Source organism: Athene noctua, chromosome 5 (assembly GCF_965140245.1).
Source record: "Athene noctua chromosome 5, bAthNoc1.hap1.1, whole genome shotgun sequence".
In the NCBI taxonomy this organism is placed as follows: domain Eukaryota; kingdom Metazoa; phylum Chordata; class Aves; order Strigiformes; family Strigidae; genus Athene; species Athene noctua.
This window is the reverse complement of record NC_134041.1, coordinates 32848391-32867948: the sequence shown is the minus strand read 5'-3', so window position 1 is coordinate 32867948 and position 19558 is coordinate 32848391. Positions and strand designations below refer to the sequence as shown.

General features: G+C 35.9%; 1 protein-coding gene across 8 annotated transcripts in view; it reads left to right on the top strand.

Annotated features, from left to right (window-relative positions):
- The window catches only part of RABGAP1L (RAB GTPase activating protein 1 like), a 262266-nt gene that overhangs the window by 141301 nt on the left and 101407 nt on the right, over positions 1 to 19558 (top strand). For all 8 annotated transcript variants that reach the window (XM_074906992.1, XM_074906990.1, XM_074906991.1 and 5 more), the window contains 2 exons: positions 7173 to 7286; positions 16987 to 17061. In XM_074906992.1, coding sequence (XP_074763093.1) covers positions 7173 to 7286; positions 16987 to 17061 — 189 coding nt within the window. The remainder of the gene's footprint in view (positions 1 to 7172; positions 7287 to 16986; positions 17062 to 19558) is intronic.

Genomic DNA, 19558 nt, shown 5'->3' with positions numbered 1-19558 from the left:
TTGCTACATGGATAAATTTGTGAATTACCTTTTTACTTTATGAGATAGTGCCTATACACATTTCAGAGAAAAAAGGTGAAATGATGACGAGTAAACTGGATAACATGCCTTTTACTTGGTCTAATATATCTTCACGTTCTCTGGAAAGACCAACCTTCCTAAGCAATAGCTATTAAAAACAAGGGCAAACCTAAGACAAAATCCAGTGCTTAAAAAATTCTCTCCAACCTTTAAAGAATGCTGGCTATCATATCTGCTAAAGATTGTGTGACCCAAATAAAGCCCCAAATGTAATAAAATGGAAATTGAAATACTATTATATCTTCGAACAGATGTGTGTGGCCCTTCATGCCAGCTATATATCATATAGAAAAAAACCAAAACAAACCTCATCAGCTAGTGTACAGAGCACCTTATCTCTTGTGGGAGATCACGGAGCTTTCAAAATAAGTGTTTAAGAATAACTCTGAATTCACAGCATACCATGTTGATGGCAAAAAATCGAGCCTGGTGCATTCAAAAGTTGATCTCTTGCCCAGTAGCACAAACAGCATTTTTCTTTTAACAACATCTTTCAGAAAGTATATGACAGAGTAAGGAGAATGAATTATGTATCAGTAGCATACAAGAGGGGGAGAGTGTACAGAATAGAAGAGGGAGAAAGAAAACAAAACACAAAGATAGTAAAGGTCATGGATATTTTTTGTTTTGCAGAACAAGAGAGTGTATGCAGAATTGATCATTTTGTGTCTGGTCTAGTTTTGTGGTGATTTTTAACAGGAAAATGTCATCTCATCTGTTACTCAACCCTCTTAAGATCGAACCTGTTTCTGCCTTACCTCTGACTGCTACAATATCACTTTCTTTTTTATAGATACATATAGAATAATATTTACATAGTTTTCTTTATTATTCTAGTATTACCTTTTTCTTCTGTGCAGTCTCTAAGAATCTTGGAGTTCTCTGTGGTCTAAGTCTACCTTGTCCAGCATCATCTAGCTGAAAACTATCAGCACCAGCTTCTGGGATGGTTAAAAACCTCATGCTGGGCAGTTGGGCAGTGTGTCCTCATCAGGGCTCCTCCTCCTCCCAAGTAGTTTTAAGATTGACTTAAGTGTTATATACAATGACAGCCTTTCAAAATGAGCATTGTTCCCCATTTCTTTGGCAGTCATATGGGTGATCATATTATAATAGAGGAGCACATAACCAGCTCTTGGCCAATCCAACTGCAGTAAGACTATATCTAAAAGGATTAGGGTCCAAGCCTACAAGAGTTTAACAATTTGAGAATTGGGTATTTAGAAGTGATTGGTAGTTTTGCGTTTGTAGTCTAAAAAGGGAGATGTTGTAGATCTTTTTTCTGAGGATCCTTTCTTGGCAATTCTCAAAATTTGAGACATGAGCAGCTGCCCACTACCTTGACAAACACAGCTGGAGGAGAATGGGAGATAATTCGATAAAATGTCTACTTCCTTGGGCAGAGCTATATTAATAATCCAGAGTATTAAGCTGATGAGAGAAGAGATCCTTTGACACTGAATTTAGATCCAGACTTGACCTGCCAGAAGCCCGGGACTGCTGAGATTTGAACTATTGATTTGGCCCCATGTCCATATGACTATTGTTTCTTTCTGCTTGTAGAAAGCAGTTTTGCCCAAGCAGCAACAAATACAGCTGATCGTGAGCTAGAATTTGCAAAGTTCAGCTGACCAGTGTATCTACTGAGCTAATCTAAATATTATGTTCACTTTAAATATCTTGATATGGAACTGTTAAAAAAAAACCAAAACACAACAACAGTCCCTAAATAATAATCCCCTGCTTTTTTCCCAGTTTCTGTATCTCTGTTAATTAGTACTCTTTGAGTATTATATGTTCTCAACTGAATAAAAGCTGATGATGATTGAAAGAAAACCTATTTATAGAAAAGAGCTGAACTGCAAGGTATGTATTACAAAAATGCTACAGAAGAACTGAGCAGAAGCCAAACATCTTTCTTTAAAAGGAAGAGCTATTGATTTTTATTTTTTTTTTCCAAATACTAATTGTTGGGGAACCTGGGATTCTCTTGGATCACACATTCTACTTGGAGGGTTATAATGTATATGGAAAATGATGAGAGGAAAGGGGTTGATGATGTGTATATATATGCTGGCACAATGTGATGTCAGGTTTTACTGAAAGCATAAATTTGGCAGGGGCAGAGCTATGTGCCAGTTATACAGATCATTTAAAACCCGTACTGCCTATTTGTGTTCGTATTTTAGAGAATTTAAGGTTATTATTCATATTCCCATGTGTGCGTGTGTGGAACTGTACAGGACCACAAAGAACTTTAAGGAGCAAAATAGGTAATATGGAAAAAATCTGTTCCTTCTGCAAAATGCTTAGGGTACTGAAACAATGCCATAATGTCTAATAATGTGCACTTGGCAAGTCAGTATTTAAATTTACAGCTTTTCAGGATTAAGAGGCATAGATTTATTGACGGTATCTCTACCTTCTGCTATCAGCAGGTGGTGTGTTTCCACATCGTATGTCTCTGGTTAAATAAGAGTGACGAACACCTGCGGCAGCTTTCCATACAATGTGTAGAAAAGTTTCAGTATCTAATTCTGATGGAGCATGACACACCACATTTCCAGGGCATGGTAATTTTATATGTTGAAAGCCCACTTTGAATTTTTTTTTTTTCCTTTTCTTACTGTCCTTGGTACTCTGGATTCTCGCTATTTTTAGCTAGTGAAGAGATGAAGCATGGGCAGGACAATCTGATGCAAAATCAGCTGATTGAACCTCACCAGAGATGCAGACCTTTTAAATGGGTCCAGTCAGGTGAACTTGTACTGGGTCTCCAGCACATACAAATCGTACTGGTTTTGTGTGAAAACATATGTGATAAAACCAAACTTGAAGGACTTTAAGATTAGAGATGAACCTTTGGAAGTTAAGTACAATATGAAAATTTCTACTCATATGCATAGTGATATATTCTTGATTACACATAGTTCTGTGGGTTTGGGTTGTCTTCTTCCTGGGATCTCTGCTTTGTTGTGTACAGAATGAATTAGTGCTTATATAATGCACAGCTTTTTTTTTTTTTATACTTTCTTCCCCCTTACTGGTTTTCACTGTGTAACCTTGTGCCTTACTATATACCATTGCGATCAGGATTTGAGGATGAAGTTATTATTTTCCTCTTTGGCATTTCTGTAGGACTCATCACTACGGTATTTCAATGCTTCAGATGTTAATTGATTTTCATAACACCCTACTGAGATGGGGAATTATTATTAACCAGGAAAATGGAGCACAGGAGATTGAGGTCAGAAGTTCTGCTCAGTTTGAATGCCAGGTTTGAGCAACTCGTGACCTGGTTTATTATTTTTTCAGTATTCACGTAAAGCTCTTGAATTCCTCTAATTGCATCTGTAAGTAATTTGGCATTTTTCCATATTAAGTGAACAGCTGTAATACAGGCAGCTGTATAGTGACGAAAACTTAGGTGACCACTCATGAAATTTTTTGTGTAGTGGTTTTAGACAGAAGTGGGGAAAGGATCTGAATCTTAATACAGCATTGAGATATTATGCCCCAAGAGGTTTGTCTTTCTTAAATCATTCTTCTGCCTCATACCATACTTATCCTCTGGTTCTTGCAACAAAGGAAGCAAGGCTCTATCTACAGGAGTCTCTTCTACTCCCTAACGATAATTCATCACCAGAGTGGGTAACTCATGATGACAAATGAGTGGATGCCCTTTTTTGAGTGTGTGTGAAATGTTCTTAATTTAAAAATAATTCCTGATGTATGTGCATAAAGATTGCCCTGAATTTCTGAATTTTGAGTGCTTATGTACCCTTAATTTTCTTTTAACATTTATTTAATACAAACAGTTTTCTGTTCTTCTGTATTCCTATGTCAGTCTGCCTTCTGGCATCAAATGTCCACATTCAGCAGCATTTTAATAGTTTGAAATGGCAGCAATGTCAAGGAGTACAGTGGTATCACGGTTGCAGAAGTTTAGCTGTTTTAAAAGTGAGACGACTCAAAGTAGAGAGCTTATTCAGTAGGATGTCAGCTGTCATATAGTTGACATATGAATATAATTCTTTTCCTCAGTAGAATATTTTTTCTCTGAGTTGGCAGCACAGAAATTATTATTAGAATTGAGAAAGATCATTAGAACTCTGAATGCTTTGATAGCCATCTCACCTTAGCTTTTTTTTCTTTGTAAATTAACAAATCATGACTTTCAGAAGAATAAAAATCCTCTGAAAACCTAAATTAGGATAACTGTAAACTCATCTGCAGTGATACTCCTGAGAACAGTGCTATGAACAAGTTCTAACTAGAAAAAAGTAGAAATTTAACTAAAATATATTTTACACATTTTAAGTAGTTCTGCACTGATCTTCACTCTAGACTAATTTATTGTTTCTCTTAGATTATGGGTTTATCATATTTCAGGTGGATGTTGTCTTTTGACAAGGAGTTAATTCTCCTGTCTTTCAGCTTAAATTTTAGTTTAAAAATTTAGGTTTTTTAGAAGCATCTGTTGTTAATAATGCTGAATGAAGTCTCTCCTTCAGGCTTCTTTTAACTCAGTAGAAGTGAATTTGCATTTGGGCCTTTATACAAATATTTTTTGGTCCTGCCTCAGACTTCTACCTTGTCAACTTCTATGTTCTCAGTTATATGTTGGCCTGTCAGTTCAAGAAAGAGAGAAATACAGGGAAGTGAAACACAGTTTCCCTGTTTGACAGAAAAGTGATGTATGTGCCGGATGTGGTGGCCTTCCTGTAACTTTCTTTAAAATGCCTGGATCTTTTCAAATTTTTGCTGAAGAATTAATTTAATGGATTTTTATAATGGACTCAGTAACTGTGCTGTACTGGTAGATCTTGAATGCTGTTTAAGGCATTTTCTCACAGTGTAACTAAAATGTCAGATCAGTCTGGGAGGATGACTGCAGTTATTGAGCCTCTCTTGTGTTTGAGCCATGTAAATAAAAATACTCATTAAACAAGTCTGTTTAGAGAACTGCTTATTATTAAATTTTTATTATTATTCAGTGTTTTGTTGCATGTGATTTAGACTGTGTGGTTAGTTTTGGTTGCTAATAGTTGCACGATGCTTAGATGTGACAAATAATGATAACCCAGTGAAATGCTGATAACCCAGTGAAAGCACAAAAGTGTTTATATTCTCCAGCAATATCAGCTAGCATAATAAAATCGTCACCTCTCTTTGTAGGCTTTCCTTTTCTTAACACGTAACAGTATTTACAAAATACAGATCATGCTGTTGTCTTGTACAAAAGATGTTATTGTCAAGCAGAGGGAAAGCAACAGTTGAGATCACTGAAATTTGGAACATTGTAAATAGATAAATTAATGATAGCAAAGGTTCAGAGAAGCTATGAACTTTAGGGAGAGATTTGAGGGAGAAGAAAGAGGAAGACTTCAATGTGCAAGAACTGGAAGATTGTGCCAAGTGCAGAGAGGGATGGGGGGGAAAGGTGAAGCCATAGTTCACTGTGGAGGGTGGAGAGAATCGAAGGAAATGAGAACAAAGATGATGAAAGAAGATAACTAGATTTTTTTAAGAAACACTTTTTTTTTTTCCTTAATTTCTGTGATACTCAACTGAGTGCTGTTAGAAAACATATTGAAGTGACGTTTATGCTCACTGTGACTATAGCTATTTCTGTAGCTGCCATTCAAGTGAATGGAGAAATACAGCAATAGGTTTTCATCTCTGGGGTAGCCTGATACAGCCCAGGGTGGTGCCTTCGTGTGTACGGGTTATGGATGGGATCAAAAGGAAACTGTCATTGGGAATTGCTGTGGGCTTCTGGCTAAGCCCCCCCCCCCCCGGCAACTGCATTACTGGATGCCATAGGCTCACTGAAGAGGCTTTATGGGATTAGGAAACTACCTAAATTCAGGAGATTACCTGGTTGCTGACTCCAGCATCTTTTCTGTGGAGAGTTCTGGATTACAAACTGCCATCTGAGGGTTTAGGAGCTTTTCTTATATTTTGCTTTCAAGGTAAAAGTATTTATAAAGGAATCATTTTCTGAGTCGCACGTTATGATTGTGTTGGTTTTTCCTTTAGGATTACAAAGGTAATAGAGAAAAGCACCATTTGATATATACCAACCTAAAGGTACTGTCTCACACTTAGGGTAACTGGAACCTGAAGGTAATTGATTAACCATTGTAGTTCCAGCTCTGACATTTTGATACCACTTCTTCATACACACAGAGTGGTATTTCTCAGGTCTGATTGCAGTGATTTCCATCTTTTTATACAAATGCAGTATCATAAGTAATTCCTTCTTTACCTATAGAGCTAAGCAAGTTTAGGGAACAACTCAGCTGCCTAAACATGGGCATTTGGTGTCATTTTAGCTGTCTTTGTATATGCAGATCATCCACATAGAGCTTGCAGAGATGATGCAGCACTTGCAGCAAACTTATATCCTTCTGCAGTAGCAGCTGCTTACCAGGCAAGATTATCTTCAGGCTTCTAAAATGGCATCTGACACCAATGTTTAGGCATCTGAACTTGTCCTTAGTTGCTAGTCAATGTAAAAATATAATTGAAATGGAGATGGTGGCAGGGAAAGACATGGGATTTATTGGAAAGTATAACATTTTCTGCTACTTCTGTTTTTTTTTCTTTTAAAGGTCACCTAATGGGAAACCTTGAACAGTTCTAAGTAATAGTTCCAATTTGTAATTAGCACTGGCTTTATGGTAGATTGATATACATCTTAAATTAATACCTCTGAGTTTGCAAGAGAGAGATAGTTTTTTGGGTTTTTTTTTTAACTCCCAGAGAAATACAGTAAACATATGTTCTGTGGTAAAAATGCACCTACAATTAAATAACTAGTCATTTCCTGTGAGTTTTAAAGTTGAACCGTAAGCCTGAAGGACAGAAAACATGCCACGTTGCTCTTGTTAAAATGTCAGATTATTACTGCATATGAGACTAGAGGATTTTCAGTTTCTTCCCAAAGCATTTCTGGAGGATGAGTCAGTAAAGCAGTTATCTAATGTATCCACGTTGACTGCACATTGAATTTTGTATTCTGTTATGTTTAATTACACTGTTACCGGGCTAATACATCGGGATTTTTCTCTTTTTTTTTTTTACAGGATTCTGCTCAAGAGAGTGTCATTACACGAGATATTCATCGTACATTTCCAGCACATGATTATTTCAAAGATACAGAAGGAGACGGTCAAGAATCTCTATACAAAATCTGTAAGGTACAGTCAGTACTCTGAATTTTAAAGTGTGTTCCATATTTTGCTATGATTGTATTTTTCCCTGTTAACCCTGTTCTGATCCAAGTCACTAATCAATAAGATTTTAAAGCTCTATTTATATTGCATGTGGAGAGTGTAGTGTTTTTGCAGGACTGGATAGCCTGAAGTACTTTTTATAACCTTGCATTTTGTACCTCCAAAATGCATATGAGAAGAGCAAGGCTCAAGCTAGTTTTACTAGTGGACAGTTTGATATCAGAGGACCATTTCAGTAGAAGTGTGGTGCAGCAGAACTTTTTTTCCTCTGCTGGTAGAGAGGTTTGCAGAGGAAGAGAAGACCTCAGACCAAGCTCTGCTATGAGGTTAAGCAAAAATGTCTCTAGATATTATCTAGAGAACAAGTTAGCTGACCTTTCCACAAGTAATGTGTGTGCATAGCTTTTCACTCATAGCTCTGATCAAGGAAAATTGTTATTTTTTTCCAATTTGCACATGGGGAAGTTGAGGTACTAAATTAACAGATTCATCTAGCTTGTACAGACAGACTTTTTAGCTCAGGAGAGATACAAAAGGTAGAATATTGCAGCTAGTCAGTTTTCATTTTACATTTTCTTCTACGTGTAGTATCGATTATTGCCTTAGACAAAGCCATTTCCACTTCCTTTCATTTTCCTTGTTACTCTGTTTCCACCTCCAGTTGATTAATAAACAGAAATGATGGAGTTGTCATAACAAGCAGAAAAGAGTGTCCTGCCATTCGGGTATTATGATGCATATTCCTGTTCTCCAGATAAATTCTGTGGTGATACAGACTCCTGTTCAAACAGTAATTTGGATGACTGTTAAATATAGCTGCTTAGATTACACGTATTGGAGTTCATTGTTATGAGTAATTCACATTCAAAAGAAAAGTAGAAAATAAAGGAGCAGAGAGAACTTTGAACCGATTATCTTGGTTTCTCACTAATCTTGGAGGGCTACAAGAAAACAGTTCCTGGGCCAACCTTTGAAAAGAATAACTAGGACAAGGCAGGTAATTGTGAGCTTGTCAGTTTGATATCAGTTAAGTGAAAAATGATGGAATAGCATTCATCTTATCAAGAATTAGATGTGAGAAGTATATTATAATGAATGTCTATAAGTTTACTGAAAATAATCTTGACAAGCTAATTAAAAAAACCCCAAACCAAACCATGTTTCATTGCTGAAGGTAATTTTATCAAAATTCTGTAGACCATGTAGTCTGCCATGCAAAAAAATGTGTATATGCTGGACAGGTTAGAACATGAACAAGATACGCATTAAAGAATTAAAAACTGGCTAAGCTAGCAAGTTACTAAACTGCAGCACTGAATAAATATATTTATATTTGTATGAAAGTATATCAAGCAAAGTTTCATTTGGTCTGCTCTGGTTAGTCATCTAAAAGAAAACAGAAAAATAATTTCTGATAAAGATATCTTGATGATACAAAGAAGAAGGGAATGGTAAATAATGAGGTCTTAAAGAAAGTGTAGATAGATGAATCTTGTGTAGGAATAGAATGATGAATATTTTACAGCTGCTGCAGCTGCTTTTGATTACTGCGTCCAGAATTAAAGATTACTATTTCTACATCGGACAGAATCTGTAAAAGTTCAATGAGGATGATGAAGGGATTTGGGAACATACTTTGGAAAGAAAAACTCTTTTTCATGAATGAGAATCTCAGTCTATTTTGTTTAATAGAGAGAAGATAAAGGAATGAATTTGTCTGAAGTAAAAGTGACTTAGAGGAATTATCTCTCTAGCAGGCAGCTTCACAGAGGCAGAGATTTCAGACTTTGCTGGGTTTTCTGTAGTAAAAGTGAAGAATTTTACTTGTCTTCCAAAGCTGGGAGCCTTCACTGCCCTCAGGGCCTCTGCTGCTCCTGCAGAGAAAGTTGCTGCAGGTGTTGGTCCTCTTTTCCTGAAGGATCTAGATCAGAGGCCTGCTGGTGTGTACATCATGTTGAGGACTGCTTTTCTCATGAAGCATTTTGTATCTACCTACAGTTGGATGACAGTTGCCACTTTCTCTTGATATAAACATGTTCTGCATAGCATCTTTGCAGTCAGCTTTCAATTTACTGCTCTGAACAGCTTTGTCTCATCAGCTGTCTTTGTTACTATGCTATTTTTATGTGTTCTGTGTAATTTGTGAATATTTACAACAGCATCAGCCCTAGCACATCTTTGAGGTCCTGTGAGTCACCTCATCTTCATTCTGTGACTGTTTTTTCCTACCTTTTGCTTTCTATTGTTTAATCAATTATTTGAGTGAATAAGTGGACCTTCTCTGAAAAGTCTGTGGGAAGGGATCTTGCTGAACGTGTCCTAAAAATCCTAATAGACTCTGTTGACTGCCTCATTTTTTTATGTTGTTATTGGTTCAAAGGGGGATTTGGGAAGCAATGCTTCCTGGTAGAACAACCATATCCAATCTTCAACATTGAATTATTCATGAATTTACTGATTTTATTCTTGACAGTTTCTCCCTACTTGCCAGTATTGAGATCAGATGCAACTGCCATGTAGATTTCTAGGTAGCGACTTTTCCTTCATCCTTGCACTGTTTCCTTAAATAGCTGAGGCTCTATTCTACAGATGACCTGTCTATGGCTGTGTCTGACTGGACCTTGAGTTTATGACTGATGTGGTGAGTTTTAGAGAAACATTGTTAAGAGCTAATTAATTTGCTCATAAACTTGTCATTCCACTGGAAAAAAAAAAAATCTGTGTTGAAAGTAATATTATGGCTGTTTTATATTACTAGAATAACTTCTAACAGGTGCTGTGCACTCATGCCCTTCTTCTAATATGAAAGCAAGATATTTGAAGAATGGGATTATTGAATAAGGCTAGAAAAGGTCTGTCCTCAAGTGGGAGGGTAAAAAGCTGAAGAGCATTTTTTCGTTCCCCACTGAAATGAGAGATGATCTGAGCTGTCAGATAAAAAAGAAAACCATTAAAAGCTCACTGCCTCATTTTAACGGGTCTGTCAGTTTTAGTTCTGTCTCTTAATCTATTCTTCAGAACAGTAGGAAATCGAGCAAGATGGAAACTTTTTCAGTTGCAGAACATTTATGTGACAAAGTATCTAAAAATAAACTTTAAGGCTGACAATGGTGATAAGGAATGAAAAGAGTTCCAGATTCTAGACTGGAGATTTCACTTGAGGGCATCGCATAAACTAGATTTGCACAGAGCAAACGTCTTTGGGAAAATAGTTCTATTTCTTGCACACTTTCTGTTTAAATACTATGTGAATTCTAGATCTATTTAAAGGGCTCATTCTCTGTGTTACAATGCATAACAGAATAGTACTCTCGACCTACTTCCATGCATGCATATGTAGTTAACAGCTCCATGCTCCAGGGAATCAAAGCACTTGGCAGAAATAGTCCTCTCAACTGTTTGGAGTGTATGCAGTGCAGCATTTAACGTGAGATGTGTTTTCTCTAATTTCCTGATTAAAGTAACTCCTATTTGACAAACAACCACTGTGACTTTAATAGGAGAATGGGAGCATGTTGCAGGGAAATCAGGTTAGCTAGGTGAGTGTTCTTACTGAGCAAACTGGAAAAAAGACACAATGCATCCCTGTCTTTCTGAAAATGGTTGAATTACTTTTCAGAGATTCAGTGTTGGTGTTAGTGTTTTCCAGTAAACAAAGGCATTGTGGAAGGATATGAATCATTTGTATCATGACAGATTTTGTTACTAAATACTTATCTGCTTGGCTGAGCAAATTTGTAGTTTTTTCCTAATCCCAGCCTTACTTGCCTGAAGGTTTTATACACAGAATCAGTGTGATAGCTGGTTTACTGTGAAATGAAACATTTGGGTTTAGTCATCATTCCAATGTCTGTCTGTTTGTTGGTACCCACATTAGTAGAGGGAATAATAAACTGTTTTTCTAGCAAAGCTAATACTGAATGGGCTCCAGTATGGTTTTTTTGGCTTTCGTTGCTCTATAATTGAAATGTGAAAATGTCTTTGAGTTGCTCTTCTGTGACCAGTAGTTTCTATAAACTGTGAATGATGGATTATTCTTTGGCATATCCTTCAGCATGGCAGAACTGCTGCTCAGTGCTGTCCTGTAAGCTGATTGTCTAACTTTCATCCTTTTTTACACTTTCATTTCCATTTCACTGCAGCATCTTTTTACAGGTGATCACCTCTTCTCAGCATGCACATATTCTTCCACATTTTCCAGTCCTCAGTATCTCCTCAGATTTAAAAATGGGAAGGTTCGGTATTTGTCCACTTTGGTTTAATTACTTCTCAAAGAGCAAATCTCTTTCTTACCTATAGTAGTCTATTTGCCAATTTTAGAATAAACATAGGAGCATAAGGAGAATTAGATAAGAATTATTTTTCAGCTATTTTTAGTTGTTTATTTTCTTTCTCCTGAGTTGAAGAGCAATTTTAGTAAATATTGTTGTCCTGTTTCATGCAAAGGATTTTAAACGTTACCTTGTCTTCTTCCATTTATATATTAATAAGGTTCCTTCTCTGTGCATCTGTGCTCAGCAAGGAAGCAATAGTACTGTTCTTGCATATGGGGTTTCTGCTGAGCCTGTACTAGTGAAAAGGTCAGGACTGTGAATCTTGTGCTGGTAAGAGTAAAGGCTTTAGTATCTTCAGGGGCCTGTCTGAATAAATGTAAAGATTTCTCCATTCTCTCAGCGCTTATAGCTCTGAAGGAGGCATATTGTGTAACATACACGTGCCTCTCCCTGATACTCAATAAATGAGTAATGAATTTCCAAAAATACAGTTTTCAGTTAACACAGAAATTCCTTGTATAATGTGATACATCATAAATGCTGCACTCATAGAAATATTATTACTTTCAGACTTTTAGCCTTATAAAAAATTTAGTATGGAGTTTTAGATTATGCTGTCACTAAAATTATTCAGTGACCAAGCATGTTGTAAAATACCTTGTTGCATGAGAAGTCTGCATCGAAGTATGGATGTTTTCTTGAGCCAGTCTGTTTTTCAGACACCATATAAGTCTTTTAACTCTACTAAAATGGACTTCAGCACACAGCTGAGTCTGTATCAAACACTGAGTAGATTCCCTAGATCCTTTCTGTCATTTTGGTAGCAACGCAAAGATAAGTAATGAGAGCGAACAGGGTTGTCACTCTCCCCTAAAAAACTTGTATTCGGTTCCTGTTATGTTTTCCTTTTTTTCCTGGGACACAGGTGCTGGATATCTTGTATGGCTGTTAACAAGCATTGTGCCAGTGCCTGTTGCTTTTTCAGAGAAGTGAGTGTTTCCTGTGCCAGGAAACATTATTACTGGCAAGAGAGATACTGTTATTGCAGATGAGAGATGGCGATCTGTAGAGCCTCTGCTCATACCTTTTCCTCTGCATTGCCATGAAGTGGGGGGATGGGGGAGTGAAAGCTCTGGAATTGTAAGGCCTTTGTATGAGGCAGACACTAAAGAAATATTTTTTATGAGCTCTCTTTTGTCTCTAATGTAATTGTAATGTTTCGTTTCTGATGTCATTGACTTACTATGTAAAGGCAAATTGGCAATGCGATTTTAAGCTGGTATTTGCTAGTTAGTGTTTCGCACTTTGTTGTTTAAAGTAATTTGAACCTTCAGTAAGTGTAAGCAATCATTTTCATGCTTATGAGGATGCAAAATGATCAAAAATATTTCATCTGGAATTAGAGATGTACTCTCTACTCTTCCTTTTTTAAAATCTGAGGTTTTAAATTCAGATCAGCAACATTTCCATTCATCTTTTAAATGCTACCTATTTGAAATTTTTCTGTATACAGAAGATTCTGATCTTGGGAGATTTTCTGCCATTAATTATTGTAGAGGAGTATTTCTGTCCATCTCTGGATTCTTCATTCTCTTCCCCAGCATGCAGGCAGTTCTCTATCATTGACTTTATTTGAGGAGACTCTGTTGCTTCCAAAGCATTCACTTTCTAATGATGTTGTACTAATAACTGCATAGTAGTTCTCTTCAGAAGACAGATAACTATTATAAAGACATTTTAACTCTGTGAGATCTTCATTTGGTTAAAATGATTGAAAGTAGGCTTCAATTCAGGATCTTCATTAAGTCCCATTTATGAGACAGAGAATATGTAAAATCTCGGTTAACTGGAGTATTGTGATTGGCGATTCCCCGAGAGCTTAAGAAAATAATAACTTAAAAGACTGCAGTGTTGTCGCAGGTTGTCATGGGAAAAATCCCATTCTCTTGAAATGACAGTTACAATGACTGCAGTGGCAGTAGGGGATTTGGGATTTTGCTTTGTTTTCGTATTTCATGTGGAAAGACAAAGTTAATGCTCATCAGTCCCTTAAAAGAATGAATCTTAAATAATTAATCTTAGATATATTATGGTAGTGTCTATAGGCAGCATCCTTTTTTTTTGAGGCTATTTTTGTTAATTACATCATATTTCAGCAATATCAAGTCCCAAAGGTTACTTAGAACTGAAAAAGTATAATTGGAAATGTAATATGCATAAAGCTTCAAAAATCTCTTTGCTTTGGGCAAATACAGTGAAATCATGTAGATTTTTAAAGACTTCATTAAAACATAAATCTTTAGTTTCCAGGATTATGATGCTTTGACTTAACAGCAGAATCTTTCCCAGTTTGATCTAATTCTCGTGCAGGACTCAAGTTAGTATCCAAGTATCTGATAACAACTGCTTGTGAAGATCAGATCTTGAGGAAGGACCTAGTGGAAATGAATTTCAAAAAGCAAGCAGATCAAGCGGTTAATGGATTTTTTCCATAGTTGTTGGTTGCTTCAAAGATTTGTTAATCCTTTTACTGGGGCCCTCAGACATTTTTCTCTTATATGTCCTATGCGTAACTGTGTCCACTAATTAATTTTGAAATATTTTTCTAAACCAAATTATCCAGTACTTACTGATTTGTAGTTCTGTGGATCACCTCTTCTTACAAATGTTTCAAATTTGTCATCTATTCTTATGATTTAATCAGCCAATTAATGGTTTTTCAATTTACTCCCGACCCCAGCTTTTTTTGTGTGAATACTGTCTGTTCCTAATAAATTTTTAGTATCTTTATTCCTTTTAATTTATCATATCTTCTGATACTCAGTTGGAGACAAATCCTTCAACACATCCCCTGTTAGAAATGGTTCCAGCAGGATGACAGCCCCTGTGATTCTTCTGTAATAAAGCAGACACAAGGAAAGTTCATGTAAATTTTCTCCTATAGTTTAAATACAACTTTTCTACCTTGATCATATATTTTCCAAGTAGAGGCTTTGCATGCCTGCTCTGGATGTGTTTGAAACAGATTTATGACTAGTTTTAACATGTTTAGGAAGTTGATTATGAGAACATTTCTTGACCTTCCTTGAAATTCCTTTTAATATTTAACATGCAGAGTGAGGATTTTTTTGCACCCTCCCCATTTTCCCTCTTTTGCCATAATTTCAACTTCTTTCACAATCTCAAAAGGGTATCTTTTTATTTCTGATAACTTTTTTTACTTTTTAATCTATGTCAGTTTTGGAGGCAGTTTGTTCTAATGTGTCACAATAGTTATCTTAAAACTTGTTTGGATTAATTTATGGCTGTTGTCAGCAAATTATTAGCTATTGCTTCCCACAAAAGAGAACCCCCACACGTTGATAATTCGCTATTTATTTTTCAGCCTGGATTTTTTTTGAAGTAAAGTAAAAGTGTTGTGTTATAATATGAAGAAATCATAAATCAGATTTATTATTTGTAATTCTGCGTATCTGTTTCTAAGTGGAGCTGGTCTTTCAATAGCAGAAATAATATATCTCTTAGGAATGCTACAGAAATAAAATGTTAGGCATCTATAAAGTGCTAGATTTTGTGAACAAATAGATAAAGACTCATAATGATTAACCAGTGGATCGTTTGAATTAGTCATATGAAATATTAATTTAAGTGTTGAAAGTAATTTCCGTTCATTCAATACTTAGTAGCTAACAAGTAATATTAAATTAACTTCTTCTAAGAGAGCATCCCTTTATTGCAGTTCAGAGTTTGGTATTTGCTGTTGTGCACTTCTAGAATTATTTTTTTATGGTTTATGTTTTAATTTTGTGGCTAGAGCTGGCTTAACTAGAAAGCAGATTGTAATGTTTCATTAATTTTTTTCAATAATTTATGTGAACAGTCTTCTTGTATTTGCTTGACCACTGAAATTGATCAATGGATTGGGATTATTTTCACTCAGATGCTGACTAATCCTATCTAACATACTTCAAAAGAGTGGTGAGCAATATAAAGAAATGACAAAGAGTTGTAAGTCACAGTTTAGTTTTTCACAAAGCTACAAATTTATTAGGAAATACATGGGTGAGTTGTTTATGAACAGTGACCTTTAAAGGGATACTCAGGTTATATTCTTTACAGAAATCTCTTCTGGAATGTTTGCAGAATTCCTTATAATTATTTCTTTCTTAGTTTTTGACTAAAGAATGAAAAAGGAAAGGTGGTTTAAAGACTTTAAATATGTTTTAGCCTCCATTTTCCTATTTCTGTCAGAAGTTATTTGCAATTATGTTAATACTGTTGGCTGGAAAGGAGTCACATCTCTTTTTGTGTCACAATTCTTCTTACCTTTTGAAGAAGCAGCTTAGCCACCTTTGCACTGCTTTATAATAGGTGCAGGTGGATTTGGTTCCCCAGTATACCTGACATTGTTTACTCACAGTCCCTCTGTGCTTCCATTCAGTGAATCAGCAATCTTAATTTCATTCAAGACTTAAAAAAAAAAAAGATAAGCGTGGTGTTCCAGTCTGAAACATTCTCATCTGTAAACAGTCTTGGAGGCAGTATGGGGGCAAAGCAGATTTTCTGATTCATGTGGCTTATCCTCCCCATAGCTCTGACCTTGTGCTTTTGTTTTCCCTGGCTGTAAGCTTAGTACCTTGCTTATTCTCTCAGGATGTCTCTCTCTCTCTCTCCGAGAGCAGTCCTGCTGCTGCTTGTACTTTCTCAAGTTTCTTCAAATTCTTAACATCCTCTGACATCTCTTTAAAACCAGTATCCGTCTGTTCTCAGAAAAGTAAGGGGGAGGAAAAGCTTGGTTATTTTAGTTTTGTTTTTTAAGAGTAAGAAAAAAGTAGTCTGTCAGTCATATCATAGGAAAATGAGTCTTGTTCATTCTTCAGCATAACAAGGACACAGGAAAACTGTTTCTGACAAAATTTTTGGGCTAGAGTAGTTCTTGGTAGTTTTCTGACAACCAACCTTAGGTGCTTTCATGAGGCCAGAATCTGTTTTTCAAAAAAAAAAACCCCAGCATTCTCCCCACAAGACAAACTAACCTGGTTTTTATATCATATTTGTTATATTGCTAAAGTTATATCATTATTGACCTCAGCAGAATAATCCTTGGTTTAGGTGAAGGGAAATTGCATCCAACTCTTTTCATGCTGTTTGGGGAAAAAAAAAAAAAACAACCACCCAAACCAACTAATAGAGCATCTATGGAAGACTGAAGGTGACCTGTAGATGTTTTCTAAAGTGCCCTAAAATCCTGTGCAAGAATAGTTGCAGTTTCACTCCCTTTATTATTTTAGCCTGCATAGTATTACATATTCTGAATAGCTCATCTATTAGAACACGTTTTGATAATGCCTGCATGCATTTTAATATATGTTGACTTTTATTTTTTCTAGGCATACTCTGTCTATGATGAAGACATTGGCTATTGCCAGGGACAGTCTTTCCTTGCAGCTGTACTTCTACTTCATGTGAGTTAATTGCAAAATGAAAGCTTTGATATTTGAAACCAAAGCAGCTTTAAAATCAGTAGTACTGTAACATGCTATTTGACAGATATTTACTGTCATCTATTTGTCTGTATTCATTTTCCTCTTGTTGCTTTTTGGCAAATAATGACTTAACGGCTTCTATCTTTATGAATGTGGATTTTCTTTATCTAGGAGAAATCCATTAAATTGTCAGTACTTCTGTATCAAAACCTGAAACTGATTTGTTACATATTAATATTTTCTTGTAATTTAGTTGTCACATAGGTGAATTTCCGTTGTGTTTATGGGGAATTTAACTTCAGGAGATACTCTCAAAGTAGCTAACCAGAGCAAGTAGTCTCATTAATTTTCAGTGAGACTTTTTCTCCTAGGGACATTTTATAATAACTTTTGAGTGAAAGCTGAATTTTAACCTTGATATTTTAGCCTGTAACCAAAAACTGTACAAACTTTGATCTGTTGCTTCCTATATATACATGTGCATGTAAGTATAAATACACAGTTTTTATATTTGGAAGATGCTTTAACTTTGATATATCAGTGGAAAAGCAGCAAATTCAAGTAGTGTGGATATCATAAAGAATATCTGAATAAACCACTCAAAACCCCAACAACAGATTCTTGCCTGCTATTTCTGTCAGGCTCTAATAAATAAATAATTAATCATAGTTGAAATGCATTTCAGGTTGTGGTTCTGAGTCAGCTGTTGGTGGTATGTATGTTACACATACACTTCCTAAGGCATCTAGAACTCAAATTCAGATTAATTTAAATTGTAATTCCTAGTGATATCTGTAACTTCTTGAAGACTTAAGAAGAATAATACACAGTGACAGTGTTAAAGAGGAAGCTTTAGATTCTTTAAGGATAAACCTGAATTAGTCACATTGTTGCAATCCCACATATACTGCAGATTAGCTTATCTAATAGTTCTTTTGCAATTAACTTTTTACCCAAAGAAGGATTTTTATGTTCCACTGGAAGAATAAGCCATTTTCAATACCAGAGTTGTTTAGAAATGAGTGGGTGTCACATTCTTAACATTTGACTAATACTTCAGCTCCTCTCACTGAGTTGTATGCTGTCATTACTATAAAGAATCACCTCTGGTTTTGGTGTTTCTGGAGTTAGAAGAAATTACCCTGTACACAAGGAATACTAAATGGCAATTACATTCATTTTAATATGCCCTTTATAACATTTGCTTTCATAATAGGATATTAAACTGAAATATTCAGAGAAAGGGGGGAAGGGAAGCAGTCTCAATGAGCTCATGTAAGTTGGGAGCTTCCCAGGATGTCTTCCAACTCTTGTTTTTCTCAAATTCTCCAACCAATCAGTATGTTGTGAATGCGTGGAAGACCCTCTTTAATTCTTCTATCTTTGCATGGATTTCTAGATCCCCTCCTTCCTCTTTTTTTCTGGGACAGGCTATCCTTTCTCTTCAGTGTAGATATCTTTCAGGGATGGTTGGGTAGCCTAAACCTTCATCCTGGATTTTTGTGATTTTGCTGCTTTCATGAAATTACCATCAGAGGTGAGCAGATAACTTCTAATCACAGGGGGACAGTGTTGCCAACTCTAATTGTTTTACTGTAAGTCTCACAGTATTTGACTTTTTTTTTTTTCTTGTCTACTTTTTGGAGTCATTGCCATGTATTTTAAAAAATGGTAGATTTCTGGCTTTTGGAATTCCATAGAAAAGATAATAAAGGCCAAATATCTAAATGCTAAAAATCAGACTAGAAATGCCAAAATTATGTGTTTTGCTTAAATTAACTAAGAAATGGAAACTTGGTCTATGATTTTGAATTCTTGCGGTTGGTAATACTGGAGAACCTCTATCCACTGAGAGCAAAGACTTGGTGGCCTCTGCCTTAAACGACTTTGGCCTGGTACTTACTTCTGTTCCCACTCCCTCTTCCTGGCTTGGGGGAGAAATGATTGTCAATGCACATGTGTCTGCATGCAAGGTAGGTGTACTTGTGCATGAGCATCTGTCATTTTGTTAGAAATAATTGTTACTTTACCAGAAACCCTGAAATTTACATTCATCTTATTATAGAACAAATTCAAGCCTTTTGGTCAGGATAAAACTATTTCTTCCCTTGACTTTGTCTGCAGCTTTTATCAACTGTCAGTGGGGATCATTCCATCCAGATAAAATTGTGATAAAGAGCTTTAAGATTCCTAAGAGCTTGTCCTAGGCAAATCTAGCCTGGACAAGTAGCTAGCAGCTGATCTGGCAGTTCTTTATACTAACTAGTTACTTTAGTTTATGATGTCTAAAAATGAAAATGAAAGTGTCTACCCATGGCCCTGGAGACAGGCCATAATGATAGGCTGAACATAAAAGATGAAACCCTGGAGGTAAATATCAAGAGACTAAAATTCTCACTGAAGAAAATACTGAGCTTTTATCTGTTGCTGATATTTGATAAGCGCAGGAGTCTGAATGAGTGAATACGCTAAAAGG